This window comes from Myiozetetes cayanensis, unplaced genomic scaffold (genome assembly GCF_022539395.1).
Source record: "Myiozetetes cayanensis isolate MyiCay16 unplaced genomic scaffold, myiCay2020 scf12, whole genome shotgun sequence".
NCBI lineage: Eukaryota > Metazoa > Chordata > Aves > Passeriformes > Tyrannidae > Myiozetetes > Myiozetetes cayanensis.
Window position 1 is genome coordinate 14,586,567 of NW_026086826.1, and position 22,076 is coordinate 14,608,642.

The 22,076-nt window shown below is 38.5% G+C and overlaps 1 protein-coding gene across 1 annotated transcript in view; it reads right to left on the reverse strand.

The window, feature by feature from the left end:
- The window catches only part of COL24A1 (collagen type XXIV alpha 1 chain), a 127,455-nt gene that overhangs the window by 97,567 nt on the left and 7,812 nt on the right, over positions 1–22,076 (reverse strand). The window contains exons 3-7 of the mRNA XM_050307085.1: positions 16,659–17,959; positions 9,187–9,240; positions 5,834–5,887; positions 2,520–2,573; positions 726–779 (exon numbers count right to left, since the gene is read on the reverse strand). Of these exons, the coding sequence (XP_050163042.1) occupies positions 726–779; positions 2,520–2,573; positions 5,834–5,887; positions 9,187–9,240; positions 16,659–17,959 (1,517 nt within the window). The remainder of the gene's footprint in view (positions 1–725; positions 780–2,519; positions 2,574–5,833; positions 5,888–9,186; positions 9,241–16,658; positions 17,960–22,076) is intronic.

Genomic DNA, 22,076 nt, shown 5'->3' on the forward strand with positions numbered 1-22,076 from the left:
TATTGTCAATTATTCTAGAGTCAAGAAAATTCTTTAATTTGTAAAAATCAGTAGGTGAAGTTTTATGACTAATGCTACAACCATCAGCTACCAAGAGATATTATCTTTGAAAGTATCAGCTAAAAGGTTTGCTGGGCATGAAGCAAGTCTAGCCAACAAATGGACTCCCATGTGCTGTCACATGAGCCTTTGCAATGCTTGCTTATCAGCTCCATGGTGTATCAGTCTCCAAAACTGCCTCCAGTTTTTGAAAAAATCCTTCAACAGCAAATGTTGGTTTTTTTTCATAGTTCCATTCTATCTTATTTGCTGATGTTTATTCCACAACTAAGATTTCACCTAGCAACTCTTAGCCCAAATATCCTAAGGAATGGAAATACCACTATTCTCTCACAGAACCGAAGCTTCCTTCTGCTGAAGGAAAATTGCACTCTGTAGAAGAAACAGTGGGAGACACTCGGTAGCATAATGCTGATACTGCCATGGGTACTGCTTTGCAATTTATTTATCTGATATGCCTATTGAAGAACACCAGCAAAAGTAGCTGTGATTAACATCCTGTTACGATGATCTCAATTTAGTTACAGGGGAATGTTTTGCACAGTAGACAGTCACAGTACCAACAGCAAGCCTAAAGCCATTCTATTGCCTCTTGACCATCAGACATCCACCTGATGGTCACTTGGGCAAGGGTAAGTTACAAGAAAATGGAAACAGAATCTTACCTTCTGGCCTTTGATCCCAGGTGGACCTGGAAAGCCTATGGGGCCTGGATCACCCTGTACGACAAAAACATCCAGAATCAATATGCTTCACTGGAACATGGCACAGGCCTATAAACATGTAGGACTTAATATCTTCTCTGCATTCTTGGACGTTTACTATAAAGAGGTAGCTGCTGTTGTTTGATTAGACATAGATTTTTAGTGGATTTTTTATAGGAAGAAAACTGAAAAGCCAACAGTTCCTCAATTGTGATCACCATGTGCTCCTGCAACATGGCCAAATCATGGCTAAAACAGTCTCAGTTCATAACCTCACAACATTTACTTTTAGCCAACATAAATGGGAGTGAAGAAGCTATACAATTCTTGAGGTAACCCTTTCCTCTAATTAATATCTATATTTAACTATTATTGTTTATATTACTGCTATGCTAACAGTACTCAGCTAAGAACTAGGACACCATTACGGTATGCACTGCACACAACACAGCACAAATCTCATCTGTGTAAAATGCAACTTGAAAGATGCACAAAAGCAAAAGTGTTATGGTGGGATACAGCTATTCTCAGCAGGTAATTTAAACTTCACAACTACATGATGGTAGATGGGAATAAGAACTAGAGCATTTAAAATGTTAGGGAAATGGAAAAAGATGCAAATTTTTATGGTTGTTGCGGATAGGGAAGGAAGAAAGGTTGTTTCAGCTCTTTTTCCTTGTTCAGGAGTGAAGAGATTCACTCCTTCAGGATGAGTGCCCAAATTCATATTCAGTGAGTCAAGAAATGGATTCTGGAAGTGAGTTAGAATCCAAATAAATTTAACTCCATTAATTAGGGCAAGCAAATTTAAACTGGGGGGATAGAGGGGGAATTATGAATGCAAAATAGCGTGAACTATAAAAATGCAGACCAACACCATGTTTTTGGATTATAGATGCATTCCAAGTGTATTTAGGTATAGTCATACAAATATATGGGTGAGCTTTAGACTGCTCTGTGACTGCTTGGGTTCATGCCAAAGAATATAGCTTGAGTTTCAGGGAGACACGTACAGCTAACAACACTATGATTAGATTGCCAAAAGCAAAAGCTGGTTAGATTAAAGTAATGTTGCTATTTCCACAAAAGCTGCACTTCCATTTCCCATTAGTGCAGATGCATTTCTGAATTTCTTCTCAGCAGCCCTTTAACATAGACAATATATATTTGTGAATTTTAGGGTTTGACAGCATGTATTGATTAAAAATTAAGTTATTTTATGTACATATCAGCACTAAAGAATAGTTATTTGCTAATGCTTTCTTCATTACAGAGAGTGGTCCTGGATTCTTATAGTGCTTTCTGCTTAGCACATAGTTCCATAATTGACCTACTAGAAAATGCTGTTAATAAAATATAGCATAAATACAAGATATTCTAAAATATGTAGCAGAGCCTAACACATTAGAATGCAAACATCCAACTATATTTTAGTGTTATCACATTAACTCTAAAGTTCCATACATACTCAGTACATTTGCAATCAAAAAATGAAATAATCACAAGCTTTCAAGCTCACAATTACTATGAAGAATAGAATATTTGAATATTTATACTTAAGTATTTTGGGCAGAGAAAGTAACCACTTTTTTGACTGAAGTGGCTTAGCAGGCACTAGCAGGAAAAAGCTCTGAAGTGAAAGGACAAATATTAATATCAGCATTGTGCTGTCATAATTTGTCTCAATAATAAACAAGACTTCACAAAAGAATGGGACACAGACAAAACCTTTTTCTATAATTATGAAAATAATACCTTTTCTCCCTGTTTTGCCCGTCCTGGAGAGAATCCTGGGTCTCCCTTAGGACCCTGTCACAGAGAAATTAAGCTCATTAATACCATCAGGGAAGAGAGTTTTTAGTAATATATGTGCAAACAAGTATTCTCAACTGTTAAAGTAAGAGGAGGAAGAATGTTCATATCAAATATACTTGTTAGTACAGATATTTTTATCACACCTTTTTCAGTAAAGAGCAATAAAGAATGCAATAGTGTAAGTAAGTTCACATTGAAACGAGATTTACATTTTCCAAATTTCACGTCACAAACTTTAGAAAAGCAGCTTTATTGGCAATTCCAAGAAGGATTACGGCAGACATCCCAACCAAATTGCTCTGCCCATGTCTCCATCACTTCAGAACACCAGCTGTTCCTCAAAGAATGTGCAGAATTAACAGGTTGTATTACTGCATGGACCACAATCTTGTCCAGGTTTCCTCAGGCCCAGCCTTCCCATGTAGCACAGACATTGCATTGGGAAGGACAGAGCTGTGAATGCAGACAAGGCCTCTTTTCCATTAGGAATTTGTGCCTAGCAGCTGAGACAGATGATTGTTCTTGGCTGGGTATTACTGTCCGCATCCAAGACTGGGCAGCAGATGGGAGATGGACACTGCCACACCGGTCTCTGCTGTTTGGACTCCCTGATGCTGGAGTGCACTGTCACACAAAGTGTCAGTCACTGCAGACCAGCGTGCCACAGGGGCCTGCCATGGGCCAATAACCAGGAGGGATGGGCTCTGCCACCACAAACACACACCCTCAGGGTCACAGTCACTGCCCTTAAAACAGAAGTCACCAGTGAATGACACTTGAGACAGCCCCAGGTGAACAGCTCTATGCTTGGACTTGATGATCTCGGAGGTCTCTTCCAACCCAGTTAATTCTATGATTCTATGCTAACCAAGAAGTCTCATCGGGAGCTCCCTGAGCCAGAAGCCAAAACCACATTCATGTGCCAAAAAATGAAAATACCTTAACTGAGGAGGAAATCAGGAATTCCTTGGTCTAATTCATACCCCAAAACTGCACTGAAAAGGCATGGGAACATTTCGTTGATTTATTCATATCAGGCTACAACCGTCTCTTGACTCCAAGGTTTGTAGTGTTACTCACAAGGCCCAGTGTTACTCACAAGCATCAAGACTTCTCCTCACTCAAAAAGGTTTTATGTAGCCAAGGAACTAAATGTTGCTATTAAAGTCATCCCACAGCAGTGCTAGATTAAAGACGATAGGTGCCCTTCAGTGAAACAGTTACACCGGGAAAACTGGCTGTTTGGATATTGCTGGGACAACACCACTCTCAGGTGCAGCACTGGCAGCACAGGAGTAGCCGTGTGAGGCTTCCTGACAGTGAGACTTTTCTCATCAGCAACATACAGGGAAGAGCTCCAGGGTCTGCTCCCCCCTCCTCCCTTCTGTGGTTCAGATCTGTACATGTGAGGCTGCTTGAGAAACTAAGCTTCTTGAATACTAAATAAAGACTGAAAGTGTGGCAAAATGTTGTATTAAATCAATGTGTCAGGTCACAGAGAATACCAATCAGCCACTGCTATGCATGGTTTTCAGTTGCAGATTAACAATTCATCACCACAAGTCAAGATGTGAGGATAAAATAAAAGCACTTCATTATTTAATCAATGTAACATTACAGTGTGATTAAAACAGTGACAGAATCCATAAAATAGACTTTCTTAACTAATCTATTTTTCAGAAAGCCAGGAATAAAGCCAAACCTCATGGACACTTTTAAATTACTTTAAAAACATCCCTCGACTGCTTATCAGAAATTAAATGCTGAGGACATCAGGTATTGACTGGAACTGCTGGCCCTCACTCAGGCCCGGATACTATTGCTGTAAGGGTACCAGTTAATGTTGTTCATATTTCAAAAGTAAGGGTGTAAAGGACCCTTCAGCATCTTAAAGACAGAATAAAATTCTGCATTCATTTTCTGCCAGAAAATTGTTACAACTCATTTGTGATGTTTTAAGATCAAACAAAAGTTTGTTTCAGTTTACATACTCAGTGTGGGTCAACAGGATCTTCAGAGTCAGAACTTCATGAGCACCTAGCTAATTTTTATTTAAAGAAAACTGCTTCAAAATATACTTCTATTGAGAAGATAATTTATAGTCTAACAGAACTGAAAGAGATCACTAAGGACCTAGTAATATATATGTTTTTATAACTAAATAAAATATATATAGGTACATACACACATGTACAATTCTTTCCGCTCTTAAAGTCAGAGAGAGAGCTACAGAACTGATCAGAATTATCATCCAGTGGAGGAGGAAATACTTTATAAAACAAAACCTAGGAGGAGTTGATTACAATTATTATCATAGCAATATATTCTGTTATACAGCCAGTATAAATATGGTAAAAATTAATTATGAATCTCTAAGTTTTATTGTTCCTATAGAACTATATAAGAATGAAAACACACATAAAATAGAGTAACCTGGGTTTACAGCATTTGACACTGAAAGCTTTATTAAAATTCTTTTTATGTCCTCAAGCAAATTTTAACACCTGTCACAACAGGTCAGATTCCTGCAATTAGGAATTGTACTAAACAAATCATGGTGCTGCTTTTTTCCTAACATATCTATCAAATGGTTCAAACTAAATATGAGTTGAAGGCATTTTGCAACTGCACAAATCTGTCAAATCTATTTAAAGGACCTATGTTACACAAGTTTGAAGGTGTTATTTGGGCTTCCAGTCCAGTATTTTGTCTTTTATTGTAAATATCACATCCATAAATCTTCAGAAAATTATTCTAGCATATTAACTGAGTAATAATGTCTGCAATATCAGAATATTTCAATATAAAAGGTTGGACACAGACAATAAAATAGCAATTTATGGAGAATGACAGTCTATATTTTTTCTTTCTTTTTTTTTTTTTTTTTTTAAGGCAAACCAAAGGGTTATGGCAATTAAGTGTTTATTCTCATTTAAATTTCAGTTTATCAAAGAGGCTGAGATGATTTACAGGAACACTTTTGGGAAGTACAGACTACTTGTATGAATAGCAGTTTCCAAGTAAACTTTTGCATGCTCAGGCGTTTTTATTTCCACCGAATATTCAGCTTTTCTGTTTTGATGTGAAATTTAATTTGATTGATTACATTTAATTAAAATATGTTTATAGTAGCACTCTCCATCTGTAAACCAAAGAAAGCCAATTACTTCTATTATAGGAAACAATTCTCAGCCTTCCAAAAAGCCATTAAAAATTTCATGTATTTACATGGCAACATGGATAAATTAACTCACCTTGAGACCTGGCAATCCTGGCAAACCTGGGTTACCATGTGGTCCTGGAATACCCTGTTAAAAAAACCCCAAACAAATTAAAAAGAACAAGGAATGGGATTACTTAGTACTCCACTGAACACATGTGAAAAGTTTGCAGAGAATAATTTTACTGCATCTTTGCTACTTTTAGAAGCACGGGTTAGGATTTTCAAAGGATTCACAAGACATAAAACATACATATCTTCCTAAAAAATTAAAGTGAACTTGAGTACTTCCTTTTCTTCTCAAAATCTCAGTTTCTGTTGTCTTTCCAGGTAATTCATAACAGGTATTTGGCATACAGTCACTGCAATGCTGCTTTCCAACTACTACACTTGGAGGCATGGGATAAAAAATTCAGTAAAATCACATTCTGAGGTACCCATCTGTACACTGCAAAGAGAAGGAAGTGAATGAGTTCTCAATGACTTAAAAGATGACTCAAAGCAACACATTCCACCTTCTTTAAATAAATCACGGATTGTCCCACAGCTAGTGTAGAAAATGGGTTTGTTACTAAAAGAATTCAACTTAAACCACTCCAGAAACAGAATAAGCTATCAAGACTATCAACACGTTCCAGTATAAGTGTCTGTTCCTGCAACACATTCAGCAATCCTCACTCCTTGAAAAACTGCACATCAGGGAAATAATTTGTTGCAATGGCTGTCAGCAGCTATTCATCTTCCAAACGCTGAAGGACCAAACTGGTGAAAACCTGTCACTGGTAAATTGGCAACAAAGCTTGTGTTGAATTCACTAACGCCAAAATTCCACCCAAACAATTAATCCAAATACCAAATACAATAAGAACACTTTTCAACTTCCTTGTATATTCAGTGGTCGAACAACACAAACTCAGTGTTTGTCTTTCCATCGCACAAGGCTGAATTTACCAGTTATACCTTGCAGTAACACTGAAAGCTGCATCTGTTAGTGCTCCCTTTCACTAATGACAGTGTTGACATAACTCCATAGAAATGCTAATCCCACGTGCTGTTTGAGAGATTAATTTGCACACTGGCAACTTTGGAGGCACTCTCAGGGATTTAGGAGAAAGGAAACAAATAGAAAGTGCCAACATAGCTGCAGTGCTGAAATGGCTCCTACTTTTGATGCTTGCAATGTTGTTGTCTTGGGTCATAGTACCACAATACAGAAGTGCAAAAGTATTCTCATGGAATGAGAGGCATCAGAGGAGTTTCACGTCACCATTAATTCTGAAATTGCTGAAATTTCATTACTGAGAAACTCAGAACAAGCCAAGACACTCAGAAAAACTTAACTGTAAGATATGGACTTCTTTATCATAAAATTACAAGAATCATAAATCTTTTCGATTTTTTAATGGAAATCACACATTCCCAAAGTGTCCAAACCATGTGAACCTCCATCAGGATCAGGTTTGGACACACACTTGAGAGACCCTGATGAAGGCTCAGGCAATGCACCTCTGCATTCTGATGTTTTTTTCTCTGACACCCTGAGTCACATTTTAGGATAGCTCATATGGAAGTCCATGTGAAGGAAGACAGAAGTCACAGGGCAAGCTGGCAGATGAGGAAATGAACTTTGTGTCAACAAGGTTTTCACAGGCTCTTTGGCTCACAAAACTCCTGACACACCACATATCTTCACTAGCTATACCTGCTTGAATTTATCAGTGTTATACAAATTAAAGAGCATTGATATTTCAAAATTATTTATTTTTGATCAAACATTTTTATAGACTTTCTTGGCCCATATAAAAATATTTTAAACTATGAACTACTGGTAAATATTTATCTCAGCCTTTCTCATATTTTCCAGGCACCCTACTGTAAGCTGTCTTTTCACATTGGTAAGCATGTCCTACGCAATAATTAATCCAGAAAATTCATACAGTAGAGCATTATGTATCTCTGTACTCTATACCTATAAAAAAAGACCTGTAGGAAAAAAATCCCAAACAAATAACAACTGAGCAAGAGTAATCTCACCAACAGGCATGGCTTTAAATATATGGACTGCCTCCTCTATAACAAAGACTATAACTGCCCAGTTCTGATGAGCTACTTGGGTATGTGGGATTCTGCCTCTGATGCCAGATGTATCCTTGGCAGAGGCAGTATGCAACATAAAAAGCTGAGTTTAAGAACTGTCAGCTCTTATGTAGAAAGATAACTTGAAAAAAGGATCCAAGAAGTCATGAAGAGAGGGATTTGAAGGAATGCTTTTCATTTTGTACTTTTAAATGTGTCTCCTACTCCCTTGCCTCTCACTGCTCTAAAGTATCAGTTTGGTTTTCATCCTCTTTGACCAGTGCACTTTCCTACCCAGTCAGGCCAAGTTTAGAACATCCTGTGCTTTGCTGGCTTTCAACATGCTGTTGAGCAGCAGTTTGTTTAAAAGTTGCTCAAAGGCTGAATCAAAACTCCTCCCACACATCTGCAGAGCCTGCATATAAATTACTCTCTTTCCTCCACCTTTGGTTTGTGTAGCTGAGGGTGCTCCAGCCACAACCATTTACATCCCCGTATACCATGGACCAAAATCATCTACGCATCCTTCCAGTTGCCCTTCCCCAAAGCCCCCAAAATCAGCCATGAACCCCAGGGACTCCTCAGACATATTTCTTTTGTACTCAGTTGTGCAAACAGATTCACCCTCTTTTGCCTCATCAACTAGTCCATGCAGTGGCACAGGCGCCTCCCACATTCATGGCAGCTGGAGCTGAGGTTTGTGCTCACTGTGGCAAAAGCCCATGCTCTGTCCCCTGGCACAGGGCAAGGCCACTGTCCCTGCTCCTGTTGGGGTGCACAGTCACACAACATAAATAACAATTGCTACTGTAGCTCAGTGCTTTGGCAAAGTGCCCTGATACCTACCACGCTGCCACATGCAAGAGACTAAACCAGATTTTTAGGAGTATTTTTCCCCACCTCCGTCTTGCAGTGGTTAATTTTACAGCCACCGCCTGCTCCTCTGTGGCTGTGGCCTGCATTGCTCACTCCCCCTCATTCCAAAAACAAATGAATGTGACCTTAAGTTGCAGCAGATGGGAGCAGCATGGAAAAACTAGAAGTTAATATTGTGAGCAGCAAAAGCTAGGTACAAATGTAACAATGCTCAGTGTATGCACTCATACATGGAATTAACTATGCTGGAGGCTCACAGCAGAAGAAAAGGTTTGCTTTGCTTTACTTTAATGTATGTGCCAAGTATTAACAATCATTCACTTTCATAATCACTAAGCACATGAATGAAGTCGAGAAAAACAAACTTATGCAAACTTCAGTTTGATTATTGTTGACCTGCCTAGAGGTGCAGAAGAACATTGTGTATATACTCACCCGAGGACCTCTCTTTCCTGAAGGACCAGGTAAACCTGGAGGACCTGGAGGACCCTGGTGATAGAAAATCAAAGCAGTTGAGCCCAAAACCTGACACAAGGACAGTACCACAAGTCTGAATGAGACCAGTTCTCCTAACTGACAACCTTCTGCTTGTGCAGACCTTCTCAATTTGAAAACAAATTCCCAAACTACAGGTAAGTGTGTTTTTAATCTGACTCCAAGTCAGATTTCTGTTTAGAAAGTATCTTATACCATAGAAATTAGAGCTAGAAATCTGGATAATAACTTTTACTTAAGTGTATTGGTATTAAGGGAAGAAAAGATCAGGTGAAGCAAGAAAGTGCAGTGTATTTCTAAATAAAGAATAAAGAATAATTAAGCCTTTTTAATAAGCATGCTGGCATGCCAAACACTTTAGAAAAGTTGGAGTAACTGTGAAAAAATAAGATACCACCTCAGAGAAAAGACAGATATGAAATAGAAGAAAATCAGTGTGGATAAATGACTGTTCAGTTTCCTGTTAAAAGCTTCTAGTAAGAATAACTTGTAGGACATTTGTCCTTGTATATAATGAATATAATTCTCTTCAAGGATAATGTAGATTTCTTTTTTCAAATGCTAGTATGTAGTCACATGTATCTTTTGCAAATGAATTAGGTTATTAGTCACCATACTGGACAGTGTACCACCCCCTGCATATCTAGTTATTTTGACCATAGAAACCTCTCCTCTTCTGTATGTGACTACTGTTCAGATTCAAAACCCCAAGATCTACTCCATTGTACTCAAATACAAATAAGAGCTCTACACTAAAATCGGCACTACTCTATATTATATTTAATCTATCAAATTAGAATTCTACAGATGGATGAGCTACTCCTAAGGGTGAATTCAGCTCCCATCCAAATGCCTGCACAGCAAGCCCCAGCTCTGACAGAAATCGTGTACTTTCTGCAAGGGAAGGTGGGCATCAAGAAAGTCAGACCTCATGAAGGAGGTCAGTCAGGACAGGAGGAAGGGATTCAAGTTGCTCTTTCACACAGACTTCCTCGTGCTCCCGTGTTCTGTACGTACAACAGCCTCTCAGCTGAGACACTGGGCAAAGCACTGTCACACTGCCCATACCAAACAACAATGCTGAAAGCTGGCAGGGATACCAGGAAAATCAGAAAGGCAATTAGGGTGGATGAAATGGCCAGCTCAAAGGTTCTGCAAAACACTAAACAGAGAAAAAAAAAAAAAAAAAAAGAGAGAGAGAAGGGAAAAAGACAAACACCTTTTGGGGTTTTATTAGCAGTGAGCAAATCATTTCATTCTGACAAAAATTGCATTTTTAAAATATTCCAGTTCTGTGTAAGTGATACTTCATTTTTCTTGGATAGGTAATGTCACTGGCAGAGCCAGACAGCGCTGATTACGGACTTTAGGCATTGTCAAGCTAATTACATTCATTTGTCCAAAATACAGATCACATGTGGACAACTCTGAGAAAACCACTGCTGTTCTGAGAAATTTTTTTTTAAATCATTTTCTCTTCAATTAATCATAATTATCTTAGGAGTCTAACTGTGGTTGAGAATACTTGTATGTCCGTACACACTACATTACATCAGGCTGAAATCCATACCTGCACTTCCCTCTCTGTGCAGTTTAGAAGACACAAATCTGTGTAATAGCCATGGTCTTTAGATCAAACCATAACATGTCATACTTTTAGCACAGGAGGTTTGCTATTCACCATGGTTGCGTAAACGCTCAGTGGCATCCTCGTATCTTTCTGAAGTAAAAAGACCCCATGTTTAATAGCACAAGAAATGCAGCACATGGAAAACTCTTGGCCTGGCCTTCTTGTCCAGGTTCAAAAATGCTCTCAGAGAGGCACAGAGAGCTCCCACCCTGCCCTGCTGAAGAAGTATGCTTTGTAATATCTCCTCTCAAGTTGTAACTTAAAAGATGCAGCTTTGATTAGAATATTAACCTGAGACTACAAAAGAAAAAACATTTTTATTAAGTAGAATAGTGCAACTATTTTGCAGTTTGCTGTAAAAAGGTCTTCTATATCCCTGTTTCAAATGCTTTCTACATTTCCTTAAAAATCCATTAGTAGTCAAACCCCACCATTGTCCTAATAGAAATCTCATTGAGTATTAAGATCCCTGATCTTTACTGCTGATTTATTGAATGAGGGCAGTGAAAACATTTTTCCCTATGTAGCATCTAGGTTGTTTGGTTTTTTTTAAATAACACCTGCCTCCTTTTCAAAAGAAAACAAACAAGCAAACAAAACCCAAATCCAACCCAATTTCACTTAGATTGCACTAAATCATAAGTAATTATCCCTTTTCATACAAAAAGAAAACCCCAAAAAGAAGAAAATCTAGTCACAAACACCCTCTGAAATATATTTTGAACTATTCAGACAGATATTAATAGTGCTTTCTCCAGGCATTCTAAAACCAAGTCAACAACTGCAGATGAAGTCTCTGGTTAACAGTAATAAGCAACTAGCCCCAGCAATCTTGTTGTTTGACTAAAGTGTTAACAAGGACTCTCCTGAACCAGAGTTTGTCCTCCCTGCGATTCAAGCAACGTGTCTGCTGACAGCAGACTTTAGTAGAGCACACATAAGTCTTCCTGGAAATGCTTTTCCAACTAGCTATCAGAAGTTATTCCATTGTATGTATTTCTACAATCTGTGAAAGCAACTACAGCTTCAAATCAGCATGGCTATTTTTATACTAGCTAGGAAGCTACTTAAGCCTCTTAGGCATCCATGTAAGCCACAGAAGTCAACATCTGAGAGTGAGCCAATCTCTCTTAAACCAAGAAATAAGTAATTTGTTTGAATAGCTTTTCCTCCGACTGCTGGAAACATTAATTAAACAAACCTGAAGCAATTAGAAATGTTAATGTGAGTTTAGCTTCTTAAATTTTAATCACCACCACCACCAAAAGAAAAAAAGTAACTTCGTATAATTATTACAGATGCAAATTTAAAATTAATTTATTTAATAAGATCAGTTTGCTCAAAACTGATCATGTGTACCTTAAGAACGATACCATAACATTGCCTTTAGGGATTGTAAAAATGTCATTTAGCTACTGAACAGCAGAGCTCAAGTTCAAATAATCATTGCTTAATCATGAAATAATAAAAGTAGATGCTACTCTTCCAGAAATATTCACTACCTTTCAAATGGTTACTATAATGAATGTAATGGTGAACTTTCATAGTCATTTTCTAGGATACTGAAGCCCTTCTATGAATGCACTTAATTTGAACTTGCCCTATTACCCAAAGGTAATAGGAAACATTTAATTTACATATAGCAAGGCCCTATGATAGCAATAAATTCTGCATTAAGTAGTTAAAACTTCTGCACAGGCATATGTTGATCCTGTAGCCATTCAATATCTAAATGCTATTCACTGAAGTTTCTCCTGCGAAACAACTAGAAAGTTTCTCTTTAAAAGGCACTTGACCACATCCCAACCATTCAAACTCACCTCATCTCAAACACTTCTTTTTTAACAGACTAAAGTAAAGAAAGGTTATACTTGAACCATCACATAGCTAAGGCAGGCAAAGCAAAAAACCCATGACTCTTTCTACACATCACCAAAATACCTGCAGTACAGCAAAGAAGTAAACAGATGCATCAGGCTTCAAACTATTCTAAAATCTACATCCTTTTTAAAGCTCCTCATCCAAAACTGAGGACACTTCTCCAAACTGCAATGTCATCATTCCCAAACCAGTATAAAAAGTAGCCTGTCTGATACTCACCATGCCTAGTAATAAATCAAACATCACAGCAGTATGATGCATTATTCTCTACTGCAGTGTGACATCAATCTATGATCCTCATGTGACTGTCAAACCAATCACTCTCCCATCCTCTGTTTGTACTTTTAATTTCTGTACTATCACACTAAGTTTCATCCCATCAGTTTTGGCCTCCTGGAATTCTGATCCCATCACTCAGAATTCTTCTTTGTGCTCCTAACCTGCTCTTCCTAACCTTCACCTTCTTTAAGGACTTCATTGAGCAATAAGGACTCTACCAAACATGAATGACCACCAATTATTTTTTCTTCTTGTTTCATTTGCATTTCACTGGAAATGATAAAACTCTCACAATTCTCTTTCGAAATGCCCTAGAGCAGGCAGTCACTTCAGTATGATTAACCTTCTTTCTTTACAGCCATGAAAGTCTTTCCATTTCTCTGTCAAGAATTCCTACAACAACCAAAGCAATGTCATCCACATCAGAGCAGTATATATACATGGTTTTGGATTATGGGTTAAAGTTTTTCAATATTGTTGTGCAGAAGACAGGGAAACTGCATTAGTTTTAAGGAAATTATATGAAATGTTTGAATGTTTAAGACTAACATTATCTTTCTGCTACTAAAAATTAACCAGCAAGAATCTAGTTTTTATCTGAATCAGCAGATACTGAGATTTCTCTGAACTGCCCTCTCAGTGTTCTCACTCACACCTCTTGGTTGCAAAACGACCATCTCATCCAGGACTCAACTCTGCTTAACGCAGGGCTTGCCATCTCCCATTCCTCTAGGTAATGCCTCCAGACTGCTTCTCCTGACCAACTAGAGGGAATACCACCATTTGGTCTTGTACCATTCCTCCTCCTAGCTGAGTGTCTTAAAAATCCACAAAGCTTTTCCAGTAGAGGAAACAAATTCCTAGCTCATTTCTCTTGGAAGGCCACATCCTGTGCAGGTAGGTCTGAAGATGCAATTACCTACCAGCAAGAAACCTAAATCAGCTCTTCAGCTCACATCGACCCCTCCCTTTACCAGTGTGGGACTGTGCATCATGTTACTGCAAACTGCTTTAGGACTGTACAATGAAAAATATCAGCTTGAAAATTAAACAGTTAAAATCACACACCAACATTTATTTTGGTAATCTTTACACAGTGTAAACACCCTCTGCAACACAAAAAAGGAGTGGCTCTTCCAACGAACAGAGCAGCATTTTCTTGAAAGTAGTGTTTCAGGACATCACACTATTCCAACTTTACACTCCATGTATATTTTCCTAGGGAAACTGCAACAGTTAGAATTTTAATCAAGGTCTTAATAGTTTTGAAGAAATAGGTACCCCTTTTTCTACACTATCCATAAATGAAAGCCTGAATTCTGGAATTCTGCTTTGCTGTGGTGGGTGAATTCCACAGCTGTGGGATCATGGAATACAAGGGGCCTAATTACAGAAGGCAAGAATCAGTTCTGGTAGATGATTAAAAGCTAAAATGAAGCTGAGTAGTTTAAGAACCACAAAAGCTAGTTCTTGCCTGTCAATTCCAATAGAACGAACATTACTTCTGTATTCAAATCTTGAAAGAAGATCCAAATCAACCACAACATAGTTAAAGAAGTAAAAAGAGAGGGGTTTCATGCCTCATCACGATTTTTTGCTGCAAGGGAAGTTTTCAAGTTCCTCAATGTTGCTTTTTTAGTTGAATCGTAAAGATTCTGTGAGTACTTACATATTAAGTGTTAGAGCCACACCTATAAAAGCTGTGTTATCTCTGGTCTTCTCTACGTGGCAGTACTAGACTGAGAAAGCAAACCAAGACCATCTCTTCAAGTCTGAGGCCAACAACAGTGTCAGGCACTGTGCCACAGAATCTCCACAGAGCACAGCTCTGTTTCTTGCAGAGACCTCCTCTCCCTTTGGTGTCAGCCTCTCTGGCAGTGCAGTTTTAACTTTGCCTCTGTTACAGTGGGTGCTCCAGGCCCCTTCAGCCAACCTAATGCCCACAGAAGTCTATATTACCTTCCCAGCTCTGATCTTTAAGACCGTGGTCATGTTATTTAAATCCTGATCCAGCAAAACACCTCAGCACAAATGCACTATATTCACTGCTACAGACTTCATCTGCCTTCCTAGCTGAGACAAACTTCTGCATCCCCACTCTGTAAGACGGGCATAGAAGGTCTTTGAACCCTCCAAATAATGAGATGCCATCTTTGTCACTGTGTGTATAGTGTCTGTATGTAAGAAAAAACACAAACTAAAGCATTTGGTTGGAGTTTCTTCATAATGCAAACAGCCAGTAGCCTTACCAGCAGCCATTTCTGTGCCATGTAAAAAGAACAGGTTTAACATTCTTGGCTGTGCCTGACTGAAACCAAAACTAACAAGCTGTGCACTAAAATTAAAAGCTTCCATTAGCAGTTACCAAACATCTTAAGCTCCAAAAATGGAAATTAACCTCATGTTGGTAGCAGTTACACACTTAGTGATATATCACCATAAACACTATTGTAAGGTACAAAAAGAGAAAAAAAAGACTGACTTCACATTAAAAAAAGATTAAGCAAGAGCACCTCTAAACTAGTGTGAATTACTTATTAACACATTTTTCAATCATACAACAACCCCTTTGTGCCTGGATCCTGTTTAGAGTAAAAACTGAACTTCTGAATAGGTTCTTGATTGCTGACTAATTTAAGAAAAAATATTCCAGCTCTGAAAGAATAAACACAGTAACTTTATGGGCATATTAAAATATATATTAGAAACTGTTTAACACATATTAAATGGCTTTTCAGTGATAACCACACAGGTGAAAACTTACACAAATCAAAACAAAGCAAAAAAAAAAAAAAAAAGGTAGGTGAAATTATCTACTCCATGCTATATTTTCAAAAGTTTAACTGAAAGCTCACACAAGCATGAAGCACAATCTATCATACTTGCCAGGCTAAGCAGAACTGACGTTCTTTCTGGTCTGTAGCTTCATATACACTGCCCACATTTATACGTATTAAAACGTTTATGAGCCTTGTGCACACAATAAGAAAAGGATAAACTGGTTTCTATGAGAAACACTACTGTGCATTTGCAATTGGATCAGGAATCACTTACCCTATGAACTAAAAAAATGCTGTAAAATCTCAAAACACTGTTCTAAAAACCATTTTGCATCCCAATAACCTTGGGTTATGAATGGTTTTACCAGACTAGGTTCTGCAGCTGGTCTCTTTCTAGTACTATAAATTTTGATAGCATTGCTCACCTAAGAAAATCGACTCAGTTTTCAAAGTAGATCAGTTGTTTCTTCCATGGATCAGTATCTATATCTGTGAACTGTATGAATTTAGCCTGTAATTTTATTAAGTGAGCAGTCTCTGCAATTAGCAGTTACAAATATCTGGTTACATTCCAAATTTTAAAGAAGCCTGGGTTGCCTATCACTTCACCAGAATGTGAATGTCTTGAATGTCTTTATATTTTCCCAGTAAATATAAGTATATGGCACTTACACCAGAATTACATGCGAGAAAGAGACATATTTAAGGAGACAAACATTTGTACAGTACAGCTGGGAGAAGCTGCAGTCACAGCTTTGGCATGCTTTGAGAGGTTCCTTTCTAAGCCTCTGTTAAATGTATATTGCTGCATTATAGTAAGAAGAGTAATAAAGATAACTTACAGGAGGTCCGGTTTCCCCCTTTGGACCTCTGACACTTCCCATTTCAAACATTTTGCCAAGATCTTCATAGTCATAAGCATAATTATTAATACTAATTTCATAACTGTTTTCTGTGTGATAAGTCTCATCTACATCAAGTGCACCTTCCTGCCCTGCACTGAGTTGATTATCCAGAGGGAGCTCAGCAGGCAAACTGTACACAGTTGTGTTGAAGATTTGCTGCTTTTTGCTTAGTGCATCTAAATGCTGTTTTGCTTTTTCCATTCCCTTGCTTTTAGTTTTACTCTGTTTTACAGGGGAGATCAGAGAAAGTTCACTTTGTCTGCCTGTTTCTTCTGTGGTATCAGCTGAACTATCTGGATTTGATCCTGCAGGAGTTTTAGTGGTGTTTCTCTTTTTGCTCATCTCCTGCTGCTGAAGAGGCAGATTGACGTTCTCCTGGAGTTCTGTTCCAGGCCAAGCTTCCAGCAATCGAGGTTTGGTCTCTGCAATCTCCAACGCAGAGGCATTTCTTGACTCAAAGTGGTCTGGTAGAAAGTGAATCTGAGCAACATTGGAAACAGGCATGTTTGATGCTTCCTTCCATCTATAAGCTGATATATCTTCCTGGTGTTCCTCATCAATGATCATCTTTGAAAAAATATCCAACCCATCTGACACAAGTGGAGCTCCTGGCTGAGATCGATAAGTTTCAGCCTGGCGACACTGCTGTTTCACATATTTACAATAGTTTGCAGAGGCTTCTGCAGAGGGAATAATATCTAGCTGACAGATAACTCCTTCAAAGCTGACAGATTGAGAGTTCATCCTTCCCAGGGTAAATACACCATCCGAACCAAACGTCTCCACTTCAGAAAGTACTTCACTGCTATAGTACTTCTTTCCACACTCAGCAAATATTGAGACAGTCTTGTCTCCAATGCCAATGGCAAATGAATGCCACTGTTCATTATGAGCACTATAATTGAAGTGTACAGACTGCTTCCCTCCAGTGTATACTGCTACCTTTCTCGGTAGCAGCTGAACACCAAACTGCAGTCTACTTTTGTTTCTAATACTGAAAAGGAAAGCATTATTGACTCTGTAAGAGTACAACCCAACCAATATGGTGAACTGATGCCCTAGATTTGATGGTATGACTTGAATGATGGGGGACTCGATATGTGCATCGCTAGTTAGTACAACTCCCGATACAGTTAGACGAACACCCTGAGGTAACAGAGATGATGTAGAAGGCACTGTTGTCTCTGAGGGCTCTTGAACATCTTTCACAAGGCCCAGTTGATGAAGAACATCTATTGCTGTAAAAAGAAATAAAGGGATACTGTTGATTTCATTTACAAGCTCATAAATTCAGATCTATATAAAGAAATGTACACACAACATCTTAACAAATCTGTACCTCCCTAAGCATATTCTCTGCACACAGCAAGACCAACAAATCCCTAAGGCAAGGCACGTGGATTTTTCACATAAGTCAAACAAATAATTAAGTCAAGACAAAAATTTCCATCTTACAAAAACAAGCAAACAAAACAAACACACACAAAGGCCCACACAATGCACATCATAGGTTAATTCACTTAAAGTGAGTTTGCTCCCTTCAAACTTTCACAGTGATCCGTGAACACACTTTGGTTAGTTTCTTATTTAATTGGATAACCCTGTTTATTCTTTAAGCAGAGAATTACACATTTTTTTTAAACCTTTTCTTCTGCAAAAAATCTTCTGCAATAAGACCATGCTTTTGCTCTTTATCTGAAAAGTTTGAATGAAAGCATTTAAGGAAAGAGTTGCTTTGTTTATAAGAAGGGGTAAACTATTTATAACACAGTAACACCCCAGTAGAGCATCAAAAGATGGTCACTGGTTCAAAGCAAAATACAAAGGTAGGTTTTGCCAAGGAGCTACTATGTGTTGCAGGGGTAATTCAGCTGGTACCTGGGAAGAATTACTGTGCTTCCACCAGGGAGTTCTCTGCCTGCCAAGCAAGGCCCTGTGCCACTACAGAGCTGGCTTTAAAGAGAATTGTTTTCCTAGTAGGATGACTGTATATACCTGTGCTAGCTAGTCAGACTGAAAGAAAACAAAAATCTTTTGAAGGGGAGATGCAACAGAGTGCACCAACACTGCCTCCTTTCACTCCACACTTGTTTATTTGTACTGATGAAGTGAACTCTGCAGCAGTGGGAGTGGTGAGGAGCAAGGAAAGAGGAGATTGTCAGGACCCAAGGGTCAGTGCTTCCATCTTCTGGTTTATCTGTCCTCCTAAAGAACACAAGGTTGCAGCTACCCTGACAAAACATTGAATTAAGAGTGCACTCCACAGCAGGAAACATTAAAGAGACAGAGAAGCCACCTATCCTACTGATTTAAGTCTAATAGATTTGTCTTTGGCATATAGAAGCCTGGAGAGATCTTCCTATGGGGTAGAATGGGCAGTGGTGTTTTCATTGTTGGATTCTCTACTGTCTCACACAATGTGAATTTTGTGCTTTAACCTTTTCCTTAGCCTGGACCTTACAGTGCCTCCAACTTTTACTTGGTTAAATATATTCAACTACTGGACAGAAACACAGTTTTCTAGCCTCCTGATAAACTGAAGTCATATCTGTCCTGGGGCAAGAAACTGAAGACACTTTAGATCAATCAACACTCCAAGGTGACCCAATTTATTTGATATTGCCTAAATAAGATTTAGGCATGTTGGAGTTGGTGGGCATAGACACATTCTTCCTTCAGGATGAACATAAAGATACTGATAGATGCCTTATAATGCAGCTGAAACACTGCAAAGGCTTGAGCACATGTCCCCAGCAGCCTTTCTGTAGGGTTGCAAAATATGACAGCATTTATGGCATTGATTGATTAGTAAAACTTCTTGTCTGAGTTCTTCTGAAAGATATTACTTAAATATTTCAGAGATTGAGTCAAAACGCAATCATGGAAATAAGGAACAAGAAGGTTGGGAGCTAAAATATGGGAAAAGGTTGAAGGAACTACATTTGCTTGGCCTTGAGATGGGAAGGTTTGGGGGAATCTAATTAAAACTCTCCATTATCTGAGTTAAGACCATAGGGAAAACAGAAAAGCTGAGGAGTAACAGGCAAAAGCTGCAACACAAGAAATTCCAGCTCCATACAAAGAAAAAGCCTTCTCACTACACAAGTGGTTAAGTGCTGGACCAGGGCAGCAGAGACATTGTGTAATCTCCATTCTTGGAGGTTTTCAAAGCCCAGTTGGACAGGACCCAACAACCTGAACTTGCTTCAACATTGACCATGATCTCAGCAGGAGCCAGGAACAGATAAGTTCAAGGGCCCTGTAACCAAAATTTTCTGGGCTTTTTACACAAAGGGAAGCCGAACCCAGGTGGGTTTGCACAGCAGTGTACTGTATCATTTTTTTCCTCCCCTAACTGGAACAATTTCAGTAAAGCACTTACACTAAAAATTACTTGTAGTATCTAAGAGTTCCACTGATCAAATAAGCCTGACAGGCAGACACTGTCACTTTCTACAGCATTTAGCTGAGGATATTTTTACTGTGGACATTGTGCCTATATTACGTAAACGAAGCTATTAAATGGCAAAAGAAAAGTTAAGGATTCTCTACTATATTAAGAGAGCAACTGAAACAAATGGATGTTTACTCTTTCAGTGGAAAAAAGGTCTCCTTTCCCAGTTTCCCTTTCTCTGTTTAGTGAACGTATTCATAGCAAACTTTAAGAATAGACAGATGTTGGCTTAGTTTCAGGGGTAAATTACGAAAAGTGCCTGAGATTTCCTTGAGAGTAGTTTATAAATTGGAACCAGAAGTACCAACCTGAATGCACTGTACATCTTGAAAATTAATTACACACCTTGTAGTGTTTCTAGTCATGTTTGAGATTTGCAGATGGGCCAAGATTATCCTGGAAAGTAGCCAGAGCAGACAGAGGTATGGAGAAAGCATATCTTTACGGAAAGTCATGTGTGTGCCAATTTCTCAAGATGTTTTGCCTCAGAGCAATTAATTTACTATGGCTGTATTTTTATCTGTCAGACCGATACCAGAGGTCAGGTTACAGTAGAGCTTCGAAGCGCAGTGCATCTGCTAATGAACCACCACGCTTTCCCAGGACCTCAGCCCTGCCTGGTCTGCCTGCAGCTCTGGGGGAGAAAGCTGTCCTTGCATTGCTCTTGTAAAGGGAGGCTAGGAAGAAACACAGGTCCTGTGCTCTGGGCAGTGCAGTCTTACACATGCAAATAATCCCCAAGGCTGAACTCACTGGTCCGGCACTTCTGTGCACTGGTTGGGCCAGATGACTGCACAGAGGAGAACAGCTTATAAACTAACCTAAGGTTGTGCCTAAATATCACATCTTAACCTCAAACATTTGGCAAGTACTTGTATTTTTAAAAATTGTTAATGATATATTTGTATTTAAAAATAACAATTCATGTAATATGTCCAAAATATTATAAATTGATGCATAAAATAAAACCTTAAACTGTCTTAAAATAGTCAGTTTAAAATCACATTCAAGCCTATCACTACTAATCTCAAACTGCAAGCAAAATTGCCAAATTTTTGGCACTTCTGATTTGAAAACAGTGCATAACTTAAAAGTTATCAATGAAAGGAAAATCATCAGAGAGTGTAATGAGGAATAAGACGTTCTCCACGTCCTGCAAATAGATTTCTGTGAACAATGACAGGTGCTGAGAGAGCTAGACACAAATAAATGTTATGTGAAAAATGACATCAAATAAGTAAGTATAAACTAATTATTCCTTGCTGACTTGCTGCCTGTTAACCCACTGTCAAGCCAAAAGGCTGTTCCAAAATTTTTTGGCCAGTCATTTAATTTCTGGTCCAACTTGTATTTTTATTTTATTTTAAGGCTTTCAGAAGCTCTTGGCAGCACACAGGATTTTGGGAGCAGGCAATCCTCATTTTTCCTCCCAGCATGACAACCACTATTTTCTTTACCTATCAGTTGTCAGTTTTCTTTGTTTACCCATGCCTGCAAAACATCTGTCTTCACTTACTGTTTACTCAACCCATTAGTCCCCCAAATTGTAACAGCTCAGCTTCTTGAAAGGAAAGTTTTTTTAGGTTTTTGGTATCAAGTGCTTTCCCCTTCTACCTTCTAGGAGGACTTTAAAAATTCACAGCCTTACTGCCTCATGAGGGGACGGAAAACCTAACATGTCCTTTGGCAAAAAACCTTCTGACCCTCTTGTGGTACAAAAAAAACATCCCACAAAGGAACTGGGGAGGAATGAGGGGATTTGCTATTTGATTGTTTCGCACCCATATTTCATTCAGTCCCTTTTGTTCTTTTTCCACATTCCTCCAATAGTACTCATGACTACTCTGAAGGCAAGAGCTCTGAGATGCCTTCTCTGTTTCAGCAATCCTAGTAGACATAGG